The 25871-nt window shown below is 44.8% G+C and overlaps 1 protein-coding gene across 1 annotated transcript; it reads right to left on the reverse strand.

Annotated features, from left to right (window-relative positions):
• KHSRP (KH-type splicing regulatory protein) lies at positions 1-24074 on the reverse strand. The gene is made up of 20 exons (XM_081175862.1): positions 23798-24074; positions 13919-14015; positions 13544-13582; positions 13216-13261; positions 12596-12645; positions 11453-11524; positions 10863-10920; positions 9557-9728; positions 9208-9306; positions 8404-8502; positions 8110-8212; positions 7448-7548; positions 6707-6848; positions 6194-6354; positions 5959-6074; positions 4754-4842; positions 4185-4382; positions 3185-3262; positions 2841-2998; positions 1-739 (listed from the first exon to the last, which is right to left on the reverse strand). Exons 1-20 carry the CDS (start codon positions 23981-23983, stop codon positions 731-733), a joined length of 2073 nt encoding a protein of 690 aa, XP_081031988.1. The 5' UTR covers positions 23984-24074; the 3' UTR covers positions 1-730.
• Positions 24075-25871: the final 1797 nt, after the last annotated feature.

A 25871-nucleotide genomic window follows, 5' to 3' on the forward strand; every position in this document is an offset into this window, starting at 1 on the left:
TTTAAAACAAAAAAGCATTTTATTCAACAAAAATGCACAAATGCCTGCTCAAACTATAAAAACACAGGAAGCTCTTAATTCATGACCATTATCAGGCTTTTACAACAGCTATATTGTGAACAAACATCAGCTTCAAAAAACCCTATGGACAGAGAGAGAAAAACAGACACCACCCAGCAGACACGGGGGGATGTTTTGTTATCATTTATTTGTGAAGTTAAAAACGAGCGGTAAAAAGTAAAAATTGAGCATACAATTTCTTGTTTCAATCTCCTCTTGAACAGACAAAAAACACGACAGATCAGTCCCAGCAGTGGAGAAATGGAGGGCCAGGGCAGGGTTTGTCTGAAACACCAACACCTTTGTCCGAGGAATGTTCCAACTCTAACTAAAAAGCAGAGTGACTTTTCCTTGTAAAGTTTATTTTTTAAAACGAAACAGAAAGAAAAGAGGAAGTGTTACCCTGAAAACTGAGGTGTGTGTCAGGCAGGATAGGGTCTGGCGGCGGCGGTTTTAGTCGGCTATCTTCTACAGCTGCTGGCTCAACATAAGGGGTTTGGAGATCTGGATTTATTTTAAGAGAGACTTGAAGGCGGCGTAGCTGAGATTCCCAGGAGAAACCCAGTAATCAGAGCAACAGGCCAGCTCCCTTCCCACCCTGTCACTTCCTGCAGCAGCCACCTCTTTCCAAAACAAAAGGTTCTCAGAGATGGGGAGGTTCACATTCAACTCACTGAGCCTGTTGAAAGGAGAAAAACATGATGGGAACCTGTTACTGAAGCTTGAAGCAGGAAGCAAGAGGGGCAACCGCAAGAATGTGTATTCCATGGACTCAGGTACAGAATTTGGCTATCTGGAATGCAGTTGCAGGCTTTTAAAAACTAGAATTTTATTTAGTATTTGTTATACAACAGCAGAAACAAAAACATAGCACACAGAAAAGGCGACAGTATCTGCTTAATGTGTATACCCTTACCTATTTTTGGACTATTAGTAGTGCGCAACTTTTTCCTATCTTAGAGCCCTGTTCCCTGTTTTACAATCTTCTGGTCCTAATAGTAGCAGATGTTGTAACTCTGACAACCTGGAACCTAAATTAAACTTCACTGCCCTGGATGTGCTCTGTGTTCATCTCCACCCATGAACCTGCCCAGTCATACAGATGGCTGCATGCTCTATTACTTGGTGTGCTCTGTAAAAGCTCAAATACTTGATCTACTAAGTCCTGTACAAACACCACAATCAGACTTCATTTGTATAAACTCATTTGTCCAGCCACTGAGAAAACTGTCTCCCTGCTTTTGGAGAAGTGCCAGTCACTAAAGGAACAGCTAGACGAAGCTTATCAGGGACTCTGTGCTCTGGATTCCATAATCACGCTGCACAGAGAGTTTGAGATCAAGGGGGTTGGTGAACGGAAATATTCAACAAACCAGTTCTCTTTTGCTAGTTGGGAGGATACCTGTTTGGGAACTAGACTCCTGGAGACATGTCAGACACAAAATGAAGTGTCCTCACAAGTTCTCCTTTGGTTATAACTACAGGTTTCTAGATTTTATGGTGGCAAATGCTCTTTGTCTCTCTACCAATGACTAGCAGGAACAGAATTACCTTTATGAAGTCAACACAGCTAACTTTGCTTAACATGTAATTCAGGCTGCATGTGTTCAGCGTATGCTTTTCTCACTCATACCAGATGGAATCAGGGGTTTCAAAGAAAGACTAAAGCGCATCATGGGCTGGAGATTGCTCAACGCTCAACTTGTAGATATGGCTCATGTTCCACATGTGTTCATTAGATTTTCTTAAATTCTCCCCAAAACGTGCATCATTTCTGTGTCCCCAATCCTAGTCCCTTAAAGCTCAGACAGTATTTTACAACACCTTGTACTAAAAACTTAACACAATACTCACCAGGAGGCTCCTGGTCATCCGCTCCCAAACAGAGATCCTCCCCATTAGGAAAAGAGGGTTTATTTGTACATTATTTCTGTTCACCAACTTATTGTACCTTGTTTGTTTGTTGGAACTTTGGCATTAAAAACTAGAGCAGCATGTAAGGGTGCCTTATTAGTTGACAATAGAGCCTGGGCTCTCAAATGGATCGGGGTTAACCTCAGATGCACCCTGATCTTGCTCGCAAGCATATAGCTTGCATGCTAGTCTTAACTTGGAGGCAGCTACATGAGAACCATCCTTTTTTTGGTGTCTGACTTGGAGTGAACCCAGTCTGAAAGTGTTGGACTGAAGGAAGTTTTGTAGGACTTTTGACTGAAGAAATATGGCTTAGTCTTTTGATACTGGGGTTGAAGAAATCAATGTTTGGAATCAAAAATGAAGCCAGGAAGGAAATTTCCATTATTGAAGGTGGACAGATACTGCTGCTGTTAATTATGGAGCAGAAAACTCTTAGATGTGGGTGGTGCTAGCACGTTTCACTTCACATATTTGAAGGCAAGGATTTTGGAGGCTTGTTCATCTGGAATATTCTAGCCCCTCTTTGAACTGGCAATAATACTTCCCAAGCTGACACTGCTTCTGCTATTGGGATGAAAAAAGCAAACAAACCTGGATCTCTCACTCCAGATTTAAGAAAAATATTTGAGGCATTTCAACTTCTTCTCTGAAAAGCCTCTAGGATTAGACCTTAAAAAGGCGTGGCGGGCTGCTGGTTTGGACAGGAGGGAAGAACTGGCATAAACTAGCCACCCCAAACTTAAAAAAGGATTACATCTCAAAATGTCTCACAGGAGTTTGTAGAAAGTGTGTGGAGCTCAGTCTGGAGCAAGATACCTGTTCTGAAGCAGAAAGGCCACCCTGGCTGTGGTTCTGCAACTCACCTGCTGTCCCTGCTGTGTGGGTGGTGGCACTGGGCCACCAGCGCCAGGCGTCTGTCCATAGTACGCAGCTTGTTGTCTGTAGTATTCTGCCCAGGCTGCACTGTAGTCTGGTTGAGGTCCTGGTGGTGCCGTTGGCCCTGCCCCAGTAGCTACTTGAGCTGCTTCCAAAAAGAAAAGAGGGACTAACTGTGCAATCCTAGGCATGCCGGCTTAGAAGCAAGCCCCACTCGGCTCAGTGAGACTTACTCCCAGATAAATGACACTTCAGGGAGGTAACTCCAAACACAGCCTGACAGAAGTGCTATAGGACATATCCTCCAAGGAATCTCAGACCCTTAACTCACCTTGCTTCTTATAATACTCTTCCCAGGCTTTTGTGTAGTCCTGCTGTGGTGGAGCTCCAGGCTGCTGGGGCTGCTGGCCTGTAGGCAGTGTCAAACGACAACAGGACCCTGGTCATGCAAAGCTTTCAACTACTCAAGATCCACCTCACTTATAGGATTCAGACTCTAAGGATTACTAAGAGCAGTCACTAGGACCAATGAGGGAGAAGCAATGTCTTGGCTCACAACGTGCTGAACTTTAGAGGAGCATGGAGCACTTCTGAAGTACAGTGTAGAGCTTGTCATTCTCTCCAGAAGTGGGAGGTATGATTACCTTAGGGAGCACATTCATAGACCCCTGACCCATAACAATCCCACCCCCAAAACAGAAGAAAGTCCATTGACAAGACTCCTAAGTCAGAAGAGTGGAAGAACCCGCAGCTAAACTGCCTTGTGACTCTCAGCATCTCAAAGGCTTCAGCTCTTTCTTCCCTGCAGTAGATTTAAGAGATTCAAACTAAATACCAAGATGAAAAATTCCTCATAGGGAACCATTACAAAGAACAAAGCAAACTTGCTTTGAAAAATGATCCTCAAATGGTACTGCTGTTGATAGTGTTGCCATGCTGACTTAACCTAACCATAATTTGCCTAAATTTTGTTTGTTCATGGTCAAAAATCTCGAAATTAAGTAGCAGTTGACAAAACTTGTACTGGCTTGAGGAATCAACCTAAGAGGGCCTTCCAATTAAGTCAGTCATTCATGCCTGGATTTGAATGGGCCATCCCTAAGAGGCACCAACCCCCATGACGTTCACAAATCAAGATGCAGAAATAGTTTAACAGAAACAGAAAACAAATGCTGAAGCATTTTGAGTCAGTACGTTATTTATTCGTCAGGGGAGACTGGAAGGAAGTTATTCAGCGTAGTTTCTCAATCAAGTTGCTTTCTGCAGCCCTTGTAATAATACCATAAAATTACTCCTATCAAAAGAGGTTAAGGATCTGGATAGTCAATTACCTAGTTTTTTGTAATACTCCTCCCATGCTTTAGTGTAGTCGGACTGTCCGGTGGGGGGCGGTTGGGGGGGCTCTCCTTGCACTGGTGGCGCCGTGGGGGCAGGCGGTGCTCCTGGAACTGGGCCCGGGGGCTGCTGGTAGTAGTGCGAGTAATAAGCTGCCCAGGCAGCGTTGGGGTCTGCTGCTGCCACCGCTTTACCTGGGCAGGAGACACCACAAAAAACTTGAATGCTTCCAGCCACTCTCCCTCATCCCCCTGCGAACCTTGAATGTGCAACAGTACAGTGGTACCTCGGTTGTTGAATGTAATCCGTCCCAGAAGACCGTTTGACTTCTGAAACTTTTGACAACCGAGGTGCTAAGGGCAGACTGTAAAGTCAATTGGGGGGGGGGCATGCAGTGGAAGCTGTTTGACTTCCAAGGTGTGTTCGAAAATGGAAGCATTTACTTCCGGGTTTTCGGCGTTTGAAAACCTGAAATGTTCGGCTTCCGAGATGCCTGAAAACCGAGGTACCACTGCATTGTATATTCTGACAATTGACTCTTGAGGGCTGGTATACAAATACTTACTTGGGTCATGAGGAGCAGGAGGCTGCCACTGTGGATAGGCATTCCCCCAGCCTTGAGGTGGGTACTGTGGAGGTGGTGGCCCTCCAGGACTGAAATAAGAGGAGGGAAAAGGTCACTGGCAATATTTACACTAAGCAACCCTCTAGGCTCAGGATTCAGAAATCTGGAACCTGCCAAGCAGCAAATCAAATTGCTCCAGGAAGTCACTGGAGAATACAAAGGGTGGGATTCACCTAGTGAGTCTTGTCAGCAGAAGCCCTGTTGTACGTTCAACACAGTGCAACACTGAATTCCCTCCAAAAGCAACTGCACAGGGAAACTGGAGCACCTTCATTTTTTTACAGATAATAAGGCAGGGAGAGGGAAGGTGTTGCTGTACTCCAATGCTTATCAGCGCCAGCCAGCATGGCCAGTGATGACGCAAAGCGCAGGGTGACAGGTTCCCAATCCCTGTAGCAAGACATCCCAGATCCAGCCCAATCTCCTTTATGAAACAGGTATACAAGGGAGCTGCACTGCATTAAGACCAAATCTTATCAAGGGGCAAAGCATCACAGTGAGCACCTGCCAATGGCCGAGAGAGGGTCTATTCTAACTTCCCAAAGAAGAAGCAAGTCTCATCTGATATATTAGCTTTTGGAAGCACAAGTTTTACTCCTGTAACAGCACCAAGCAACGACAGCAGAGCCCTCTAACTCTGCAAGTGGTTTTGTTTCCCTGCCACATTGCCCTAGTACCACTTTCTTGGTACCAGATGCCCTGCTAAGTGCTGTGCTACACTGTCACATGGTTTTCCAGTTCAAGGTGAAAGATGCCAATGAGGGTAGCAGCAGCAAGGAACACGCCCAAAGCCAAACCCCTATGTGAAAAACTTATTTCTGCATAAACTATGTGGATCCATGCCCCCTCTCTTGTTAAGTGTTTGGTCAAGAAAGTGACAGTGTACTGCAGTGTGTCTTGAAGGTAACATTTTTTCACCATTTGCATAAACCTCGAAAAAATCCCCAAATTGGGGTGGGGACTTCAGAGACATTCAGTCTCGGCTCAGCATTTCCCCAACAACTTTTGGGCACATCACACTGAGCAGAACACAAGCGTCTCTCCAAGACAGCGAGTGTAGATTTTAATCTCTGGGAAGATTGAAAGGGGTGTCGAAGACAAAATGGCCCGAAAGGGAGGCACACTCGAGCAGTCTTAGTACTTACTGAGGGGGGGCACTAGGTGGCCCTTGGTTAAAAGGCCCTGGGTTGAAGGGGCCCATTGGAGCTGGTCCAGGAGGTCCACCAGGCCCAGGTCCTGGTCCAAGTGGACAGAGGGGACCCTAAGGAAGAGATGAATAATCCCTGAAGTGGAAACTGCCACATCCAGAACACAGCCACTAACATTCCCGGCTCGCTCCCATCTGGGAGGCCTGCCACACAGCGAAGGGCAGGCAAATACCTCAATCTTCTCTTCAATGAGCTGCTTGGCATGGTCAATTTGTTGAGGTGATCCCCGGATGATGAACAGTTTGAAGTTGGGGTCTCCGTTGGGCGGTAGCTGCCGAGATATTTCTACAAAGGCTCCCGTCTGCTGATTGATAGCCTTTACATTTTCTCCACCTGAAAAGGGAATGTGGAGGTAACACCTCAGGACTTGACAGAGCGTCTCCACCCCCATCGTTCAGCCCAGACACTGAGGTCCAGCTCCGAGGGCCTTCTGGCGGTTCCCTCCCTGCGAGAAGGGAGGTTACAGGGAACCAGGCAGAGGGCCTTCTCGGTAGTGGCGCCCGCCCTGTGGAATGCCCTCCCATCAGATGTCAAGGGAATAAACAACTATCTGACTTTTAGAAGACATCTGAAGGCAGCCCTGTTTAGCTAAATTTTTAATGTTTGATGCTGCCCAGAGGGGCTGGGAAAACCCAGCCAGATGAGCGGGGTATAAATATTATTCTTATTCTTCCACCTCACTTACCTCTGCCAATAACCAGTCCACACTTGTGAGTGGGGATAGAGAATGTCATCTCTCCTCCAGGGGGCCCCCAATTACCCTGCCCCCTGCCTCTGCCTCTGCCTCCAGGAGGCATTCCTGAGCCTGGGGGACCTGGTGGGCCACTCTGCAAGACAGGAACACAATTCATCTTCATGGGAAAAGGAAACATTCTGTGGTTAGTGGGTAATGCTGACTCTGCACATGCCACACAGCAGTTGCCTCCAAACTATATAGGGAGCCCTTGGCTGCTGCCAAAGTTCATCAGGGGTTCCTGAATGAGAAGGCCATTCATGGCACACTTCCTTGAAGGACACTTTGCCCACCATCAACAGTTTTTCACTGCAAAGTGAAGCTACAGAGATGCTTTGAATGCATTTTGGGATGCACTCGGCTTCAGTGTGGCCTGGCTACCACTACACCCGCCACCACCAACATGCCCGAGAATAATGTGTGCAACATGCTGGGGATCCTTGACAATTAAGTCAACATGGAAAGGGCTCCCCTGAAGGTAGAGCGTGAAAGTCTGCTGAAGAGAAATAGCAACATCTACTTTTTCGGAGCGATTTCTACCTTGGGCTGGTAAGACAACCAGAGTCAAGTTCTCAGTGGGATGATATTGAGGAGCTCTTAGCACCTTATTAGCAAAACATGACTGAAAAGATTTTGAAACTACTTGACATGCTGGACCAAGGCTTTGAGGGTCAAGGTAACAGCATTTCATACCCGGAGACTCTGGAGAAGCTCATTGATAATCCTGGCGGCATGCTCACATCTGTCAGGGGGACCCATGATATGGGCAATCTTCTCAGGACCTGTCCCATCATCTAAAATGCAAACCAAACAGGGAACTTCATTAGGTTCCACATTCAATTAGTTTCAGAACCAGTCCACTAGCTCATGAACTACTTGGTGCAGCAACAGCATAAGCTCTCAAAAGAGAGAGACAAGCGTCCATTTAGCTTCCTTAATACCTTCTCCCCTCTGCAGCAATATGCCACTCCAGTTCTGTGGAAGGAGAACACACACAGTTCACACAAAGAAGCCTAGAGAACCCAGACACACAAAACAGGCAACACTGCCCTTCAGGAAATGGGTACTACAAGCCATGCCAAGATTTGAATACACCAAGCCCGTATGGATCTTTGATTGTGTAAACCCTTAAATCTGGGATCTCTCTGGGAAAAGATTTCACTTTGTGATTTTCAAAAGCGTTTTGTAGAACGTAATTACAACAGGGATAAAAACTTGTGGAGAGCAGGTAAAAGATCAGATAAATAGGTGATAAATAGTATAGGGAGAAAAGCCAGAGAACATTCAATAGGCCTGATGTTTCAGCATGCTGTATGAAGACAGATCATGACAGGGAAGAGATTTAGTCTTCTGACCTTGCTTGAACTGTATCCGAACTCCAGCGTCATTTTGTATTTTCTTAATCATCTCACCACTACGCCCAATAACCACACCAACAGAATGCCTGGGCACAGGAACCTGAGCAAGCAAGAAAATGGCAAGCAGAACCAAGGTCAGGTAAGAGCAGTTCCAATTTCTAAGAAATGTTAGGTCTGGACAAGTGTGAGTATCAATACAGAGACAAGGGGGGGGGGAGGAGAGATGAGCACAAAATGTCATACTATAAATTATGCCCCCCTGTCCCAACAAATCCAAGCCAATGTCCTTACATCTATTCCTCCACCAATCCTGGAACCGTATTCATTTCGGTCACCAAAGCCTCCCTGGTCCCGTTCTCGTAAGATGTCCATTACCATTTCACAGGCTTGCTGCAAAGAAGCATGAACATTAATGTTGGAATTATTTGGGAACCTCTCTCAAGAGTGTTTCTCCCAAGGTAGATGTGGCACAAGAACTGCCAAGGAAGAAGTCCTTTTTTGTACTTGTGAATACCTGGATTTGAGGCTGGGCAGTTTAGTCACTATCACTGCAGTGCAGTGCAGCAAGAGCAAACTTTGGGGTAGCTAGTTAAAAGTCTCAGTTCAAGTAACCCAGTTTAATGCTGTACTAGCAACTCAGTATAAAGGTAGCATCATACGCTGATGGGAAACTACAGCAGGGATTCAAGAAGGCACATCATGTGGTATGAAGGAGAGAGGTGAATGACTTTTGCAGCAGAGTTTTGGGGATGAGTGAGGGGACCAAAGTATAACAAGGCAAGTCTAAAAGGAAAGCTGCAATAGTCATGGCAGGAAACCACCGGCGCAAGAGTCTGAACTGTGAGTATGCAGCCATTTTCACAATGATGAGAGTATGGTTGGGTCTCTAAGTACTTAAAAAAACACCACCACCACCATGGTCAACTGACCACTCAAACGGACAAATGATAACTTTAACACAACATTTCATTGGGATTTTTTTGTTACTAAAACAAAAGAGATTGTTGATCGTTGTCGCTAAATAGAAAAACAAGTTAATTAACTTATTGTGAAACAAGAAATTTCACCTCTTTGGCTTTTATTCAAAATGCTTACCTGTACTTTGTAAGGATCACCAATTATCCGAAGGGGCTTGTCTACATTTGTGTTTTGTGAACCGTCTTGAATTAAAATCATTTTCACTCCAGCTCGTTCCTACATTGGCAGAAAGCGAGAGGTCAAGCGGGTTACACAACTGTGCAGAATTCTTGCAAGCCCTGCTTCCTTGGACAAGACTTAAACTAAGATCAATTTGAATTTCAGGAGGCTCCAGTCCAAGAAACCATCCTTGCCCCAAGAGGCCAGAGAAACCAAGTGCTGTAAGCAAGAAAGGAGGCAAGTAAAAAGAGGGCAAGCACCCGCTGTGATGCAAGGAATTTGGCTGGGAGCACAGCATAGCCCTCACCTGCAACTGCTTAATGGTCTCCCCTCCCTTGCCAATCACCAGGCCTGCTTTCCCAGCTGGGATCATGATTTCCTGCACTGTACCATTCTGCCCATTGGCATTATCGTGGAACTGACCAGGTGGCCCACCACGTCCTCGAGACACGATATCATCAAGCATCATTTTTGCCTTCCTGCAAAGAGGTGGGATGACAAACAACATGATGGTGAGTGACAGGGCTTACAGGCTCTATTCTTTCATTATGAAGGTACTATAACATGAGATGGAACTCACAGCAGTCTTCTTCGTTCTCAAATCACCTGTAGTTCAGTGTTGCTGTTGTGCTGATTCCACAACATCACACAACAGGTAACCTAACCAGCTCAAGTTGCGAATACAAGCACTTTATATTTGCTCTGGATAGTAATGACCGATTTAATGACATTGCATTTTGTGTCTATACAATGTTACGTCATTCATAACACCAACAGGAAAAATCCTGCTTGTCTGCCAGGTACAGTGGTGCCACAACTGCAATTCTCAGTAAGTTTTTAGCTCCACCCACCAATGTCAGTCAAACCAGACATGCTCAGATGCTTCCCCACAGGGAACATAAAAAGCCCACCACAATGAAATGGCTTTTGTGTGCTGAGATACAAAGTACTGCCAAGTTTTTTTAAAATTCTTGAAATTTTCTACCATATTTTGAGACAACAAGGCAGCTTCTAGTGTAAAAATACAATAAAAACAATGAGATAAAAGCAAATACATCTGTTAAATCAGCAGCAAGAGAGAGGCATAAAACTGGATTGGTTTAAAAATACACCATCACAGATGGAGGTCAAAAACAGATTAAAGGCACAGTGAAATAAAAAAGTCTTTGCTGCCCTCCTTACCTTGAGAGAAGGGGCCAATTCAACTTCTTTCAGGGGGAAGTGCCACAATTTGGGTATTGCTACTAAGAAGGCCCAATTGTTTTCCTGATTGTCATGCCCTGCTCCTCTGCCACAGTCCTTGACTATGCCACCTGGCGGCTGGATTCTTTTGGCACACCCTGTCTCCCCCCCCCCCTTATGTTTTTGAAATACAGTGGCACCTTGGGTTAAGTATTTACCGTAATTCGTTCCGGAGGTCTGTTCTTAACCTGAAACTGTTCTTAACCTGAAGCACCACTTTAACTAATGGGGCTTCCTGCTGCCGCTGGAGCACGATTTCTGTTCTCATCCTGAAGCAAAGTTCTTAACCCGAGTTAATATTTCTGGGTTAGCGGAGTCTGTAACCTGAGGTACTACTGTAACATATTGACAAAGGACAAGAGGCTACTCACTGAACAGATTCTGGTGATCCTGTCAGAGACACACTTCGCTCTGGCATTCCTCCACTGTCTGTAGGAGGAAATAAAGGTCATCAGGAGACATCTCTCCACATCAACACATTTCCTCAGAGTTTGATCCCTCCTCCAACTCATGTATCATCCACAGGGTATGAAGGAACTGGCGTTGAAAGAGTAGGTCTTTCACACACATGCACAACATTATTAAGGGCAACTTCTCTATAATGAAAATGCTGATCAGTCAACAGGAATTAGTACAAAGACTGAAAACAGTGAAAACACCTGTAAACTTAGCAACTGAAATGGTTCCCCACTCAAACAAAGTTAACTTACCACAAGCTAGAAAATACGTTTTGCCTTGTGAGAATACTGTATTCATGCCACCTCAACAAGATTCCTCCCTCCTATTTTCTAGCAGAGTGTATTAGCATATTCAGAAGACACTTTGTCTCCTGAACTACATTCTTTGCCACAATTATATCCATTGAGCTACTTGCTGCCGCGATTATATGCTTCAGAAAGAACAGCCAACATCTGCAGCTACATATGCTGGAAGTTACACCCCATGCAATTCTCACACCTACCTGGAGAGATCTGTACTTTGCACCCAGAGTCCTGCTGTATTTTGTTGATCTGTTCCCCACCTCTTCCTATGACTGCAAAAGTAAGGAGAGGGGCATTAAGAAACTCAAGCCTGAGATAAAAGCAGTTGTCATTATCCTAAGAGGGAGGCTTGAAGACAACACAGGTTTCCCTCTCTCCTCTCCACAAGAGATGAAAAGGATCTTCTAACAGTAAATACAACCCCATGAAGTGTTGTGTGCATATGTGTATTGGGGACAGTAGCTAAGTGGAGACATAATCCAATCAAGTTTCACTGTTTATATGACATATAAGTGAAGGATGACAGAACTGCTCCTCCTAAACAAAGTTCACACAAACATGAAAGAAAGAACTCCAGGGTCTCAGGATGCCACAAGAGGTATGATAGCCTACAAGAACTAGAGGTCAATGAGAACCTTAGCGCTCAAGTTTCAACCAATTTCTCTGCTAGCCTTCAGAGCTTGAATGCCAAGCCAATTTAAAACCAGGGCTTGTAAACAAAAATGCCTTCTGGGAACCAATCCTTCCCTACTTAAGATAAAACTCTGCTTCAGGCAGTGTTTTGCAGCCACCATTCCTTCTGGTAAAGGCCAATGCAGGGCCTTCTACCTTAGTCAGGATCACTCACAGAAAGTTGATGAATCCAAAGCAAATGCCAAAAGCAATCCAAAAAAGGAACTCTTTTTCACTGCAGCACTCCCATCCTGAGCCTCAGAAGTGTCCAGGGCAAATCTGTGTTGCTGCTCAACTCACAAAAGTCTTGCTACGCATGGAAAGTGCTCATATGACACCAGCCTCAAGTTGTCCTCAGCAACCAGCTCCTACCAATTTAATTAAACTGAAGGCTTGCCAGAGCACTTTATTGAGCAGAACACCCACCCCACATCTTTGGAGCTACGTACCATACACAGCTTGAAGCACACAGGGTCAACTCAAACACTTGACATCTCTCAGGAAAGACACACAGAAGGGTCACAAAACAAACCAGCCTGCCTGAGCCTTCCCTGTGGAAAGCTTAGCCAACAGGCATTGAAAAATCAAGAAGGCACTGGTTAGTAAAGGTAAAGTGACAGTCTTTCAACTACGGCAACAGCAGATTTCTGCCCTCTCTGTCTAATACTCACTGAGTCCCACCATGCCATCAGGTACTCTGTACTCTTCAGTCACTGTAGACCTGCAAGGGAAAGTTTGGCAGCTTAAAGTAAGGAGTGGGAGGGTTACAGAAATGGAGCTGGTGTTTACCAGCATCCATCAAGAAGCAAAAACGGAGAGCTTTCCTCCTCCTCCTGGGAGGGCAGACAGGAAGGTGGCTGAGCAATTAGGCACTGCTCTGAGGAAATCACCCGTGCAAAATGCACCCATGCAACCTGGCAGAACCTGCTGCAAACTAAGTAGCCCAGCATCTGCCCACAAGGCTCAGACACAGGCTTCACAAACTATAGCTACAAAACCAGAAGCTACACAAGAATGTGAGTATCTAAAAAATGGCCAACCAGCACAACCTTTCACTACCTACCAAGGCACACAAGTGCTTGGGAGTGACTGGTCTTTTAAGTGGGACATCACTCACAAACCTGGATGCCAACCTCACCGAACAAAAGCAGCCTTTTCTCTTTGGGGGTACTGAAATGCTGCCCCCTTGCAGTCAACCTGAACTCAGAAGCTGAATACTTTTAGCATTGATTTAACCTTTCCAGCTCAAGCCTATGTGGGGAGGAAAAAAAGAGGCACACAGCTAATTTACCTGGGGGGAGGATGGATCGGTCCAAGCTGAGGGGGTGGTGGCATGGCTGGAAAGCAAAGTAAGGGTATGGTTATGAATCCACATTCTTGAAGGTAAACTATAAATCAGTCACTGGGTTTCCCAGTCTGCTGCTGCGGCTGTTTTTTAAAAGGTCCTGTTTTTAAAATGCAAAGCTGACCTTCCTAATCCCATAGAACTCTCCCCACCAAAAGAGTTAGCTTACATGTCCTCCCACTTTTCAGTATCAATATGAAAATAAATATGAATAGAATTTCCGCGTAGTTAGCACACATTATTCTACAAGTCTTTAATAATAAAGTATACTTACGTTCTGGCTGGGGAGCCATTTTCTTGCTCTCTGGCTGGTCTGTCAAAATAAAAATAAATAGTCACCTCTTTCAAAAATTAAAAGACCATCTCTCCTCTCTTCAAGCTTTCAAAACTAACAGTCAAGATTGCAGCTACATGGAAGGAATATTATGGAAACTTCGCGAGCTCTGATAACTATATCAACAACACATTCATATTCAGGCATACTAACACAACTGCATGACCTTTAGCAAGGTAGGTGTGTGTGTGTGTGTGTGTGTGTGTGTGTGTGTGTATGTATGTATACATACTTCACACTCCTAAGAATCCAGAGTTCTACATGAAGTATTGCCAGTTTAATTTACTGTGTCCCACTAGGGTCAGTCTCACATACCTCCATCCTCCAGTTGTCTCTTCTGACCACCAAATCCAAAGTCAGGTGTAGTGTTGTTCACTGTTGTGGCTGTGTCCCCCCCAATTTTAGCTGCTATCTGAAAGTAGAATAGACACTAGTTAGTCTTCCCTAAATCTTATCAAAAGAACCAAGAGCAAGTTGTTTAATACACAATCATTTCAAAAACCCAGGAACATCAAGTCATTAAGTATACATTGCAACACATGGCACATGACTGTGCTTTTCCTAAGCCCAAAGTGGTCTATATATATAAAAATGGCAAGCCACTAGTCACTATTCTATGAATGGGGTATCTCAAAGACAGCATTCTTTGAGATGCCGTTCAACACATGAAGTCTTACCCTGGGTGCCATTCAGCAGGCACTCACAAGGAGTGCAGCTTTCTCAGTGGTGACATTGACTATACAAGTTATTCTCTTTAAGATCTGGCTCTGACACACCATTCTGCTAGGTGCCTGGCTAGAAGTTGACTTTCAGCTGGCTTTTGTGTAAATTTGACTTTCTCATCAGAACAGTAGCACTTTTGCTTATGATAAAATGACAACATGATCACCTTGGTATTTTCTTCTCATGCCTTCCTTGGCACACAGGAGTTTTAAAAGCCCTCTTAAAGCACAGGCTAGTCTTGTACCACAGTGGTACCTCAGAACTTGAACGGTTCTGTTCTCGAACGTTTTGGCTCCCAAATGCCGAAAACCTGGAAGTGCTCCGGTTTTTTAACGTTCCTCAGAATAGTGCTTCCACTGTGCAAAAACCTATCTGTTGGCCAATCGGAAGCCATGCCTCGTAACTCGAATATTTCAGAAGACGAATGGTCTTCCAGAACGGATTACGTTTGAGTTCTGAGGTACAACTGTATCTTGTAATGATGTAGCTGTCTATCCTAACTCTTTGCAAAAACTGTGGTTAACAACATTTAAATTCTAAGTATTTCCACATTTATATTTTCTTTCAAAAATAATTTTTACGTACAACTAAAAAGGCAACTTCGTTATGGCAACTCTACTTAGTATTTTGCCCCATCACAAAGTTATCTTGCTATGTTTTAGATCAATGAAACAAAGCAGCTTTCAGATTTTCAGCTTGCCGAATATGTAACTTCCAAAGAAAAGCATCAACATTTTTAGCCATCAGATACCACTCTACTTCTGCACCACAAAAGATATCAGCAATACTCAAATGAAGGAACCAATAGCTTGTCCCCAATGAGTCCCATTTCCTTCTAGAAATTGAGTTTCACACCAGCTCACTGTAAAGCCTAAAGTTGCACTGATTCCCTGCCAGGAATGGCTTCCATTCCTCTTTAGAACTCCCAATACTTTTAACAATAAGGAAGAGAGAATTATGGCAGGGCAGGTTTTCCATACTTGCAGTACTGTGACACCTCTACATCTCCTAAAATTCATGCCTTTGCACAACCCTTAAACATACAGAAGCCCAAAGGTTGGCCACACCTATTCTTCACTATGGCCAAATATGAATGCCTGCAGCTCTCTGAACCAGCCTCTCCTGAAAGTTGCTACAGTAAGGCCTATAGAAATGGAAATCCAGTGATGGGGATGCCAATACTAGTCCTCTCTAGTTGCTACACATAGAATTACCGTATTTTTCGCTCTATAAGATGCACCAGACCACAAGACGCACCTAGTTTTTGGAGGAGGAAAACAAGAAAAAAAAATATTCTGAATCTCAGAAGCCAGAACAGCAAGAGGAGTGGCTGCGCAGTGAAAGCAGCAATCCCTCTTGCTGTTCTGGCTTCTGGGATAGCTGCGCAGCCTGCATTCGCTCCATAAGACGCACACACATTTCCCCTTACTTTTTAGGAGGGAAAAAGTGAGGCTTATAGAGCAAAAAATACGGTAGTTGGTATACTTATATCAAATAAAGAGGAACAGACTCTGCACCCAGGGCTATAATGTAGGTAACAGACAAGAATTGAGGGGAAAGTATTGAGGGAAGACAGGTGGATGCCTGACGGTAAAGAGTTCTCATGGCAGAGAGTGGCAACATAGATTGGGTTTATGAAGGATGAATACGAGAGTAGAAAGGGGGTAACAAGGGCCATGGAGAGGGAGAACTTACTAAATAAGAGCAAGTGGATGGAAAGCATTTGAAGGTCAAGAGAAGTTTAAACAGAATAGGACCAATCAGGAGGACATGACTAATACAATCATGGCACCAAAGAGAGAGGTTTCAGAGAAGGGGCAGGTGCATATTTATATACCCAACAACCAAACAAGATTGGTACCATGGTTGTTAGCTTTTTATCAGAATATAAATCATTCCAGTGAGTGACTTTAATGCACTACGGATTTCCAAGTTAGAGAAGTCCCAAAATCAATAAGTCCTCCAATATTTTGCCAAATCTCTCTAAACAGACCTTAGAAAAGTTGAGTTCAGCTCAAATATAAGTCTACACCATTGATTTTAAACCACACTTGAGGACTGATTTTTTTTTTTGTATTCAAACATTGTAAAGCATTGTTATGTAGTATCAGAAAGTTGTAAAACAGGAATGAAGACTTTTTCAGATTGCTCATCACTTCTCATTAGTTACTCAATGGAAATAAAAAAGGAAGTAGAGGATCTGGAAATTGGATGAATATTTGATAAGAAAGCAGATTGAGGATCATATCGAATGAAGTCATGTGTTGCATGTTTTTATAAGAGCCCGCTGGATCAGGCCCATGACCCATCTAGTCCAGCATCCTGTTCTCACAGTAGTCAACCAAATGTCCATAGGAAACCTGTAAGCAGCCCCTGAGCACCAAAGCACTTTCCCTTCCTGTGGTTGCTAGCATGCTAGCAACTGGTAAAGTCTTCCCTTTAGCACAAAGATTTCATCCCCCTCTCTTCCACCCCTCCATATCTGCTCCAGAAGGTTAGAAGAATCCTCAGAACACTTGGGGATGGGGAGAAGTCATCTAAATGTGCAGGTTGAAATCCTTGCACTTAACAAGATGAGTTTGCTGGATACAAACCACAGATCTCAAGAAGATCTGCAAGTGTGTTTTCATTTAAAATGGAAGTCCAGAGATTAAGAGGTCACAACTTGGAAGATGAAATGAAGAAGCTCTGAGGATAACTTGAGCTGCTTCCATTTTGGCTGGGGGTACTGCAAATGTATTTTTGCGTATCTCAATTTTAGTATTACTTCTGCTATTTTTTAGGGCTTGGCTAATTTATCTCTATACACTTTCAGCAGATGTTTCGAGCTTCCAGCTTATTATTTAATGTTCAACATGGTACTGAAGTGAAGTATTATTGAAACAGTTGTTTACGTTTTGTATGTGGAAAAACAACATAGAAATGAAACCATGACTATGGGTGGCATTAAAGAAGGCTGATCGCCGAAGAATTGATGCTTTTGAATTATGGTGCTGGAGGAGACTCTTGAGAGTCCCATGGACTGCAAGAAGATCAAACCTAGCCATTCTTAAGGAAATCAGCCCTGAGTGCTCACTGGAAGGACAGATCCTGAAGCTGAGGCTCCAATACTTTGGCCACCTCATGAGAAGAGAAGACTCCCTGGAAAAGACCCTGATGTTGGGAAAGATGGAGGGCACAAGGAGAAGGGGACGACAGAGGATGAGATGGTTGGATAGTGTTCTCGAAGCTACCAGCATGAGTTTGACCAAACTGCGGGAGGCAGTGGAAGACAGAAGTGCCTGGCGTGCTCTGGTCCATGGGGTCACGAAGAGTCAGACATTTGAGGGAGATGTCATTAAAAGAAGCTGAAGTTGCAATTTTACACACGTTTACTTGGGCACAAGCCTCACTGAACAAGTGGACAGAAAGTGTGGAAGGACATGCTAGATGTTACTTGGAGCTTTATTTTTAGTTTATCAAGAGACATAGGACTAATCAGTGGCTAATATAGGCTTATTAGCTGACTTTATAAACAGTGGTTCGAGAAAGTATTGGGTTTAATTTTGCTTTAAAGGAAAGTATAGGTAGATAATATTTATTAAAGAAAACATAAGGTAATCAATTATAAAGAAAAATGACTACAAAACACTTTATTTCTTATGCCTTCAGCATCTGAAGATATGGAATGGAAGGGTTCCTTTTTATAAATAACTTGACAGTATTAAAGTTTTCAGTGCAACAACATGCTGGTAGAAGAATGGCTAGAACAACAAGTCTTTGAGGAATGACTATTTAGTAAAAATAAAGGTTTGCTATCTAGAATGCATGCAATAAAGCTATAATATTAAATTAGGAGACAGATGGACACAGAAATAATTTCAACAGAAACCTGGGGCTTAAAAATGCAAAGAGGACCAGGAAACTGTTTTTAGCTCAATATAATTGGGCTAAAGTGGAAGGGAACACTACTGATTTGAAATATAAAAACTATTTTAATTTTGTAAAAAGTGCTTGAATTGCAGAAAGAACCTGTAAGTTTTGACTGCAGGTGTCAATTGTGAAAATGAACAAGTATAGAAGTTGTCATTTTCATAAAGATGAAGAAAAACCAAGAAAAAGTATATGAATAAAATATAAGAAATAACAAGTGAAGGAGAGATTTTGCTGTATCAAAAATGGTCAATTTTATTGACATTACAAAGGTAAGTGTCACAAATTTTAGAACTTGGTGAATGACCTGATTTGGACAATCACTTAAAACAATTTTACCTTGCCCTCTATTGCACTCCAGTTTCAGAGTGAAGATCTTGTTTTGTATTAGGCAAGAACCAGGGAATTCTAGTGCTGGTTAACAAACCAGAAAAATAAGCAAGGATCACAGGAGTGCCGGGTTTGGATGGCTATTCAAGGTTTAGCAGAATTGTCTTAACCAGCTGAATCTATGGGAAGGAGGAATTACAGGTAACTGTAGGACTAGAATGCTTATACACAGACTTCATATTAACATAGTTATTTAAAAGAAACAGAGAATTTAAAATTAAAAAACCCAAACTATCAATTTTATCTAATCTGAACTACAGCAAGCCTAATACTACTAACACAGGGCTCAGAAGACAAAAACTGTGTCAAATTGCTAAGATGGACTAGCTGTAGAAATGAGTTGACTGAACAAAGGGTATCCAGAGGGCAAAGAATCTGAAACAAGGAAGTCAGCAGCCTACTTAAAACTTCAAAACTGATATTGTAAGGAAAGGGTTGCAGTGATTCTGTTGATTAGCAGGAACAAACAAATCCACCCATCAAATCTGACAAAGCCACTTCCGGCCTGCCCAGGAGGTGGGGTTGCGGGCTTCACGCCCACCCCCCACGTGAGCGGGGGCTGGTTTCAGCCCCCGCGAAAGCAGGGGAATCGGGGCCGTGTCTGCCCTATTTAGGGCCGGCGCAGAGGGGGCTCACCCTCTTTTCGCCAGCTAGCCCCCACATTTTCCTGCCCTCCCTCCCTTTAGGTAGGCTCTAGGTAGGTCTCTGACTTTGCTACGGACTTCGGTCTGTCGCCGCATGGGGCATGGTAGGAATTTTTCCCAATTGGCAATTTACAGCCATTTGGTTTTTCGCCTACCTCGTAGCAACTCGTCACAACTCTTCGGCATTGGTGGTAGGCATTGGTAAGAAGGGGTTAAGAGGATGTGGGGGGGGGAGGAACGCCATCACCTCCCCCCAGTGAGCGAAGGGTGGTCCATTAAAGGACTCCGGGGGGCGTGGCCCTGTCAGAAGCCTATGGTGGTGTGGGCCAAATGCACGACCCCGAGCGGTGACCCGGGGGAGCTCCTAGTCGACGTGCCTCGGCAGGAGACTCCCCCGATATAGTGTTAACCCTTCCCCGTGTCTCCAACAAATGGGCTGGAGCCGGATAGTCGTTAGGACCAATGCCTAAGCCAATGCCTCTCATTCCTGAATTCAATAAAGTTGTGGCCTAATTCGCCCATTTAACCTTAAACCATGGTGTCTCGTGTCTTTATTTATCCTGGTGGGGGGCGGGAACTCGCCACGCAATGTCCCAGCAGCGGGGGGGGGGGGGAGTGGAAGGGAAACATTGATTCTAAACAAGAAATCCAGGTTTATTTTGTTTTGCAGCCACAAAAACAACAAAGTAGGAGTAAAATGATTGTGCTAAGCGATGGGTTTGCTGGGCTTAGATTGAAGTGCAAACCAGGTAAGGGTTTCCTGGTTATGTAAAAGTATACTTACTGGACCTCATCAATCAATATAGTGAATGTTCTTTTAAAAAAACAAAACAAAAACACAAACAAACCTCAAGGCTCTGAGAATTTGAATTTCATCAAGCCAGTTGCAAAAGTACTGTAATACAAAAATTAATTTCCCCTGAATTTGTATCAGGGAATATCTAAAATAAACACCAAAACATCACAGTATAGAATGGAACTATCAGTGCTATGTCAGGACCTGGTGAGCAAGTCTTTTATTCAATCAGTGGAGGCCATATCTGTCAACTTTTCCCTTTTCTTGCGAGGAATCCTATTCGGAATAAGGGAATGCTGGAGGCAGCAGAAAGGCATCTGTGATGGTCAATGTCTCTCACTTCAACAAAAGCAGGCAAATACATGGCTCATAGCCATAAGAGATTTATACTAGTATATGTTATCCCTGCACGACTTCCTAAAAATAAGACCTTTTCTCCTTGACACACAAGTTCTAGCTACATAGAAATGTCAAACCCTTTAAATTCATGTTTCGTTTAGGAGAACAGAGAATTTCCCAAGAAAAATAGATCATAAATAGCAGAATGCTTAAAAATTGCTTTAAAAATATGCTCAATAGTCAAATCTATGACACACAGCTCTACTTCTAATTTACAACTGCAGATGTGGAGTGGATGTGCTGGACAGCTATGGTCTCAACTGTGCCCAGCTGTTGCCCCGATCCGGACACTATGTTCTGGTAACCTCTGGTTTTCAACCAGCTAAACATCACTATGTACTGATGTTTCGCTCTATATGAAATAAGGACGGAGCTATGTAGAGGCATTGGCTGGCTTCATGGTTTTTCCCACATTGTGATTTTTGCACAGAACAGCACAGCACGCACACGATTCGCAAGGTCAAAAATTACGAAAGTGATATCATGATATAGATTTCAAACTGGTTTCAGACACTATATCAATATATTGCCAAGCCCTAGTAAGCTCTAAGGGACACAGGTGATGCTGTGGTCTAAACCACTGAGCCTAGGGCTTGCTGATCAGAAGGTTGGCAGTTCAAATCCCTGTGATGGGGTAAGCTCCCGTTGCTTGGTCCCAGCTCCTGCCAACCTTGCAGTTTGAAAGCACATCAAAGTGCCGCAAGTAGATAAATAGGTACTTCTTCGGCAGGAAAGTAAATAGTGTTTCCGTGCGCTGCTCTGGTTTCACCAGAAGCGTCTTAGTCATGCTGTCCACATGACCTGGAAAAACTGTCTGCGGACAAACGCTGGCTCCCTCGGCCAGTAAAGCGAGACAAGCACCGCAACCCAAGAGTCATATTCACGACTGCACTTAACTGCCAGGGGTCCTTTACCTTTTTAGTAACCTCTAGGTTAGATTACTGCAACACATTGTACAAGGGTCTGCCTCTGAAGAGGTTCAGAAACTTCAGGTAGTGCAGAATTCAGCAGCAAGGTTGCTCACCAAGGCAAGGCAGTTTGAGCATATCACACCAATCCTGGCTCGACTGCGCTGGCTACCAATTAGTTTCCAGACCCAGTTCAAAATGTTGGTTTTGATGTATTGTCCCAAATGGCTCAGGACCACAATATCTCAAGGACTGCCTCTCTGCATATGTATAGACCTGGACCCTGCAATCATCACCTGAGTCCCTTCTTCACATGCTTCCTCCATTAGAGGTCCAGAGGACAGCAACAGAAGAGCAGCCCTTTTCTGCAGTGGCTCCCCATGGGTGGAATGCTCCCAGGGATTACATATAGTTAGGCATTCCTCTTCACCCAGGCCTTGGACAGATTAAATAATCTATGGCCTTTTAAACTTGGGCGGGGGAGTGGTTTATTGTTTTGTTATTATGTTACATATTTTTGTGTTTTTATACTGTAAACTGCCCTGTGATCCTCAGATGAAGGGCAGTACAGAAACCCTACTTTTAGACAAACTTCCCGCGCCCCCCTGTCACGGATAAATGCAACAAATTTGATGAACAAAACTATTTCAGGCCTTTTCCACTCTGTAATGTGTTCCAACGGTGAGAAATAAATAGTTCACGGCATGAAATTCATACCAGGGCCTAATCAGTTTTCAACTAGAGGAAATCCAGTGTCTTCTTGAACACTTTGATTTCTAAGAAAACACTGCTGAAATGTAGAACAGCTCACTAGCTAATGATGATAAGACACTCTACGATGGAATGCTTAAAAGAAGTGGTGCCATTACATTACAGGTAGCTGATTTTTCATTTTAAAACTGAATGGTGTTTTCTCATAGTAAAGAAAGTTTCAGGATCGAAACAAAAGAAACCCAAATTTCCTATTTACATAGCCCTTCCCTACAGGATGCTTCTAAAAGGAAATCTCTTTCCTAGACCCTGCTTATAAGTCATTTCAGCAGAATAAATCAAATACTGTGTGCAGCAACCTCAGCTTTGCTTAGCAGCTTCATATCTCCAGACTGCATGAATGATGAACAAAACAAAACAAAATCTCACAGGGAAACCAGATATTAGAAAAGGGGACTGAGTTCACATCCTATACAGCCATGATGCTCCCCAGATAAGTAGGGTAACCTTCCCCGGCAGGACTTTAATGATAATGAGATATTCCCAACACCCAATCAACTTGGAAGATAGTAAAGTGATAAAAAGTATGGACAAATAGCTAAACTATCCATTCTGAACAACCTTTTACCCTACTTACCAAACTTTATTCATAAGACAAGATGCACAGAAACTATCTCAGACACACTCCCCTCTAAACTGGAAACCGTCATCCAAAATCTAAACCCAAACAGGGACTAGTTCCTGCTTCTTAATGGTAGACAGTGACATTGTATTGAGAGTGGAGGCTGGCTTTAAATTAAGCCTTAACTATTTGTAAATACATATCAACAAGCTCTACCCTTATTCAACCTTACTACTCTGTCTTCCACAGAACATCAAGTTTTCATTTCATTTTCATACTGCTTTCAAGCACCCACAAACTACCTGTATGCAGAAAATATGAACATTACAGAAGGAAATATGGTACAGCCCTTTCCATAGTTTTCTGGGAGCAGAAAAGTTTTTAACGTGAATTAAATATGACTGCATCATAGAATCAGAAGTGTAGTTATTTCTATTTTATTATTTATTGAATTTATATGCCGCCCTACACCCACAGGTCTCAGGACGGTTCACAGGATAAAATCAGAGTATAAAACCACAAAGTACTCAATCAAAATAAACAACCCAATAAATCAACCCCCCCAAAAAAATACATTTTAAAAGGGCCCAGGAATCTCAACTAGATCATACATGCCAGATGGCCACCCAACCTCTCCTTAGCTCAAGAAGCCCATCATCTCAAAACACGCCTCAAACAGCTCGTCTGAAATCTCAGTCAAGGTCCATGCGTGCTACAGTAACAATGCAACGCTTGTGGGTAAAATCCATCCCGCTGCCATTCCACCTGAGCGCGCCTTAGAGAAGAGGGAACCATCTCCACGCGTCCTGCACGTGCCAGAGAGAACTGTGCAGCTACCTTTCTGCGTGCAGGGACTGACCCCCCCCCCCACTCCTCGCGCGCGCTTTTAACCTAAAGTGGTACAGCCGAGAGAGCTCCGTTGCCTCAGGACTGTCCTTCCTCAAGCCCCGCTGCATGTGGAGAGTCGCTCTCCAGCATCGCCATCCCCGGGGCCTGCCGTGAGGATAGGGAGGGAGGCGAGAGATGCTCCGCTGCTGCCCGCTCCCTCGCCGCCGGGCCGCCCTCCCCCGTCCGCTTCAGCTCCCTCACCTGCCGGGCGCGCTGGACCGCGTCGGCGAAGGCGTCCTTGCGGATCCCGCCAGGTCCGGGACCCGCCGCTCCACCGGCCTGGCCGGCCCCGCCGGCGCCCCCTTGGTTGGGCGGCCCGGCTCCCCCACCGGCGCCCGGCGGCCCAGCTGAGGGCGGCGGCGGCCCGCCGGCGTTATAGTCCGACATGGCGGCGGAGACGGAGCGGGGCACCGAAGGCTCAACACGGGTAGCAGGCCGAGCACTCTGCCCGTCTCCCTCACCACACACTCACAGACACACGTCCGCGCTGCACGCTGGGAACGCGAGGCGGGACTACAACCCGTTGCCCTCCGACCTCTCCTCGGAGGACCAATCGCTTAGGGGCTCCGGGTGAATGGCATAGCAAACGGCCAGTGGGTACAAAAGGAAACAGGCGGCCTCAACGCCCGGCCAATTACAACCTAAGAGGAGGCGGGCACTGCAGCTTGAGTGCCAGGGTGCTCCTCCAGTGGCGAGCGAGGGGAGGAGCGTGATATGCGGTTTGCGACCTATTAGAGAATGGCAGGGGCGGGGTGAGAAGCCGTCCTTGGACCAATCAGGGAGGCAAGGTCGCTAAACCGCAAGCCCCTCCATTGGAGAAACGGAGAGTACGTCATGTGGCAGAATGCGCTGGTTTCAGCCAAAGCGACAACCGGGTTCTGCCTCAGAGGCTGGGGGTTGAATCCCCTCACCGTTTGGAAGGGCGGGGCTAACGTGGGGTACGTCATTTCTTAAGGGGCCCTTTAATAATAACAATAATAATAACAGGGGGGAATTATCGCGTTCGACGTGCGCGTCACCGCCGGCCCGCCAAAAATCAGCAGGGACAAAAATCCAGATTTCTCACGTAGGCCCTTGCACGGGGAGGCAGGGGGGGAACCCACTTCCGCTTCTTTCCCGCCCCCTTGAAGGCGATTGGTCGGAGAGCTGCAGTAAAGCGGAAGTGCAGCATGATCGGCGCGAGGCTGGACCAATGAGGCGGGACGCAGCTAGCCGGTCTCTTCCCTCGGGGTTGCCATAACAATGACAGGAGCGATTGCCGGAAGGGGCGGAACACTGTCCAACGTCCCTCACGCTGGAGGCGCCGGGCGGATTTCAGGCTTCCGCGGAAGACGTTGTGCGCTGGCCGAGGACGCTGAAGTCCAGGAGCTGTTCCTGGACACCGTTGGAACGACCTGCGTAGTGGCGTGAAAGGTGGATCCCCTCCTTGCTTCCCTTCGACCTGCAGGTGAAGGAGGAGGCCTTGTTCCCGCGGGGTTTTAATGAAAGGCCTGGTGCCGCGCTAGTCTTACTTGGGATATTTTCACACACACCCATTGCGAGAATCTCCTGATACGATGTTTTGAGAAAGGAGGGGGCAGAAACTGCTCTTCGCTTCTTCCGCTCCTGCCTGACTCTGTGGGGAGTCTGTGTGTTATCTATGTAGTGATTAGATGGCTGAGTGACAGCTGTGACACTCATGCAAGCCAGTACAGTGGTACCTCAGGTTAAGTACTTAATTCGTTTCGGAGGTCCGTTCTTAACCTGAAGCACCACTTTAGCTACTGGGGCCTCCCGTTACCGCTGCGCTGCTGCTGCACGATTTCTGAAGCATCTCATCCTGAAGCAAAGTTCTTAACCCGAGGTATTATTTCTGGGTTGGCGGAGTCTGTAACCTGAAGCGTCTGTAACCCGAGGTATGATTGTACAGTAGTACCTCGGGTTACATACTAAAGCTAAAGTGGTGCTTCAGGTTAAGAACAGTTTCAGGTTAAGAACGGACCTCCAGAACAAATTAAGTACTTAACCCGAGGTACCACTGTAGTCTTAGTTTGCAGTAGCCTTTAGAAATAAAAGAAGTTCGGGACCAAGGAGAAGAGTCGGTGGAAGAGGATTGGAAAAAATATTAAGTATATCTTCAAAAATATTGTAAAATTAAGGACTGTTAGAAAGGTGTTGGAAAAAGAAAATTAGGCAGTTTTGGTAGATATGAGATAAAGGATTAAGTAAAAATGAGTTGATGAATGTGATGAAAGAGTTGGCGTTAAATTATATTATTTTAAATTAAATTATTTAA

The sequence above is a fragment of the Podarcis bocagei genome (assembly GCF_964188305.1).
Source record: "Podarcis bocagei genome assembly, chromosome: 17".
NCBI lineage: Eukaryota > Metazoa > Chordata > Lepidosauria > Squamata > Lacertidae > Podarcis > Podarcis bocagei.